The 3144-nt window shown below is 40.8% G+C and overlaps 1 protein-coding gene across 1 annotated transcript in view; it reads left to right on the plus strand.

Moving 5' to 3' along the window:
• Window positions 1-166: 166 nt before the first annotated feature.
• Window positions 167-3144, plus strand: part of DGKE (diacylglycerol kinase, epsilon 64kDa) — an 8665-nt gene continuing 5687 nt past the window's right edge. The window contains exons 1-3 of the mRNA XM_010284641.1: window positions 167-621; window positions 2319-2478; window positions 3036-3142. Coding sequence (XP_010282943.1) covers window positions 167-621; window positions 2319-2478; window positions 3036-3142 — 722 coding nt within the window. The remainder of the gene's footprint in view (window positions 622-2318; window positions 2479-3035; window positions 3143-3144) is intronic.

Below are 3144 nucleotides of genomic sequence, written 5' to 3' on the forward strand. Positions count from 1 at the left end.
GGGTCGGATGTGGGGGCCAGTAGGTGCTTAGCCCTAATAAGGGATTAAAAGATGTTTCGTGAAGCTGTGCGTTGGCTCCTTGAGCTAGGGGGCCGTTCCCGGGCTCGCCCTGCTGCCTGCCCGGCTGGTGTGAGGGCTTAGGCTGGTGGGGCCGAGCTGCTGAGGAATGGAGGGGACGGAGAGAAGAAGTGGCGCTTCCTCGGTCATCGCAGACTGGAGTCTGGTGTTTTGGACTCTCTGCTCTGTGATCCTGCCTGTGCTGATCACCCTGTGGTGCAGCTTCCAGCGGTCCCGGCGGCAGGTGTTGATACGAGACATCTTTCGCAAGAGCAAGCATGACTGGCACTACACAGACCTCTTTGGCCAGCCCTCCTACTGCTGCGTGTGCGCTCAGCACATCCTTCAAGGTGCTTTCTGTAACTGCTGCGGGCTGCGTGTCAGCGAAGGGTGCCTCAAGAAGGCTGACCAGCTTTTTCTCTGCAAGGAAATTATGATGAGGAGCAATGGTGGAGCCCACAGCTCTATGCCACACCACTGGATCCGGGGCAATGTCCCCCTCTGCAGCTGCTGTATGATATGCAAACAACAGTGCGGCACACAGCCCAAACTCTGTGACTACAGGTACCGCAGGGGAGTTTTTACTTTGTACGAGAAAGTACGATTCCGTAGCAGTATTGTATTTTCTGCAGGATTATTGGAACACATTACGCCAAAGGAGATCTTGCAATAGTCAAATATGAAACACTGTTAAAAAAACAACTTCAAAGAACCTAAGGCTAAAATGTATGCTTGTGGGTAATTTGATTAAGAGTATGGTATTGCATCTCATGCCCACTTGTTCTCTTAATTGCATTACTCCAGGGTGATGTGCTAGCTACTGTATAATTACATATAATAAAATGCTTTCTATATCCAAGAGAGTTTATGTTTTAGGGGATGACCTTAAGAAGGTTCTAGTGCACTTGTCATTTGTACAGTGGGTAGCCTGAGCAATTTGAGTGGCATAGCTCAGAATTCAGAGAACCAAAATACGTATGCATCTCTGTAAAATTTGCATCTCTGTAGTGTAACTAGAACAAACAGCCATCCTATAGCTGTTTTAAGTTCGCTTTTAAGGATACTCAAAAAAAGCTAATGGGAAACTGTAAAAGCTACTCTAACATAATCTGTACATTAAAGTTTGTGGTGAGAGTGTTAAAGAAATTTCAAGGAACCATTGAATGGGCTTGCACTGTCATTAGTAAGGCTGCTTGCAAAGTTGTCAGCATGACTCATAGTGGTACGTAATGCCAAAATACAATGCTAGCAGTCCAGGTCGTGGGTACAGTGTGTTACTTCAGCCTTCTCAAAGGATGTCATCTTTCCGGCATATATTCTGCCAGCTTTTACTTTGCTTCGGTGTGATACTGTCAAATCGCTTGGTAAGTAAGCTGAATTACGGTGTAAATGAGCATACTATCAGAAACAAAACCTTGAGAGAGAGTGTGCACAGGAGAGGAGGGAAGGAGAGGATTTTGGAGGCAAAGGGGGAAGGAAGGGGAAAAGAAGGAAGTCACAGTACAGGGCAAGTATCATTGCTACTGTAGCTGTGTGCTGGATTAGTCAGAAGGACTCCAAAAATAGCTTTCATAGCTGCTTAAACCAAGGCTTTGGATGTAGCAAACGAGGATTAACATTCTGCAGAGGCTGGGCATGGATATTGCAGTATTTCCCCTTGTTCTAGTCCATCTTCCAGGACAGCTTTAGAATAGGTCAAAAAGCTGAGCAGTTTTGCATAACAAAATCCCATCAGCCTTATGCAGTACTGTGTAACCTTTTAGGTTTCAGACTTAAAAGGGTATTACCAATCTTCAGAAATGTATTAATTAATGTTACTAGTAGCACTTTATTAGATTGAACTGTAGTGTTATATCTGTGCTCTTTAAGGATGGATGTGAGTTCAGTTTCTCATACAAACTTTCAGTGTAACTGTTAATATTGCAGATAATGCAAGAGGATATTTATAGCACCTGTTTTGGAATTAAAAAGAATAGAATTAATTTAAAACTATTGGTTTTTTTCCTACTAAATTCAAATGCTTTTCTAGACTTGCAAGCACATGACCAAGTTATGTAATTTTCTGTAGCCAATACATAGTCAGGCAAACTTCCAGGGAATACGTGATTTTCTCTGTAACATGCTTTAAATATTGCTTATAGTGGTGCATGTGAACATAAATACTTTTCAGAAGGTTAGTCTATCAAAAATAAATGAGAATAATCGATGTGCCTGTTGTTTGAGGATTTTCTTCATATTTTTTGGTCTTTTTTTTTTTCCAGATGTGTGTGGTGTCAGTACACTGTACATGATGAATGCATGATGGATCGTTTAAAGACTGAGGAGTGTACATTTGGTGAATTCAGAGACTTAATTATTCCACCATACTATTTGTCTACAATCAACCAGATGCGTAAAGACAAAAGAACCAATTATGAAAAGGTAATTGTCTACTGCTTCTTGGTTTTATAATATATTAAAACAAACAAACAGAAAAACCAAAAGCCCTCACCCTTGGATTTTCTAGCTGCACCTTAACACTCCTCCTTTGCAGTTCAAAACTTCAACTCAGTATGTTGTCACGTTAATAACCATCAGGTAACTGTTTCAATATATATGAAGCATTTGCAGTGTTAATTTGGAGGTGTTTGTCATTTTATTAACATGGTAGTTGAAGCAGGAGCAGACATTTGGATTTTGTTATTCCAAAACAACACTGAGATTTGACACAGAACTTCCTTGAATGTTTTGTGATTTTTTTTTTTTTTCCTACTACTGTGTTCAGAACACAGTAGTATTTGTTGTCCTAGGCACTGTAGAATAGAAATCTTCAACCTTGGTGTGTCAGAAATATTTGTTTCTGTTTTGACTACTTCAGACTAATTAGTTACTTATTTCAGCACTTGCAGGGTACAAGTTTTGGACCAACAGGCTTTAGGCTTTAAACATTTTCAAACATGCAATATTTGTGTGACTGACTGACTTTTACCTTTTTGCAGGTAGTACCTTACTGTAGAAAACACTGGATGCCAGTAATCGTACTGGCTAATACTCGTAGTGGAAACAACATGGGTGAAACTTTACTAGGAGAATTTAAAATTCTGCTGA

This window comes from Phaethon lepturus, unplaced genomic scaffold, assembly GCF_000687285.1.
Source record: "Phaethon lepturus isolate BGI_N335 unplaced genomic scaffold, ASM68728v1 scaffold30913, whole genome shotgun sequence".
In the NCBI taxonomy this organism is placed as follows: domain Eukaryota; kingdom Metazoa; phylum Chordata; class Aves; order Phaethontiformes; family Phaethontidae; genus Phaethon; species Phaethon lepturus.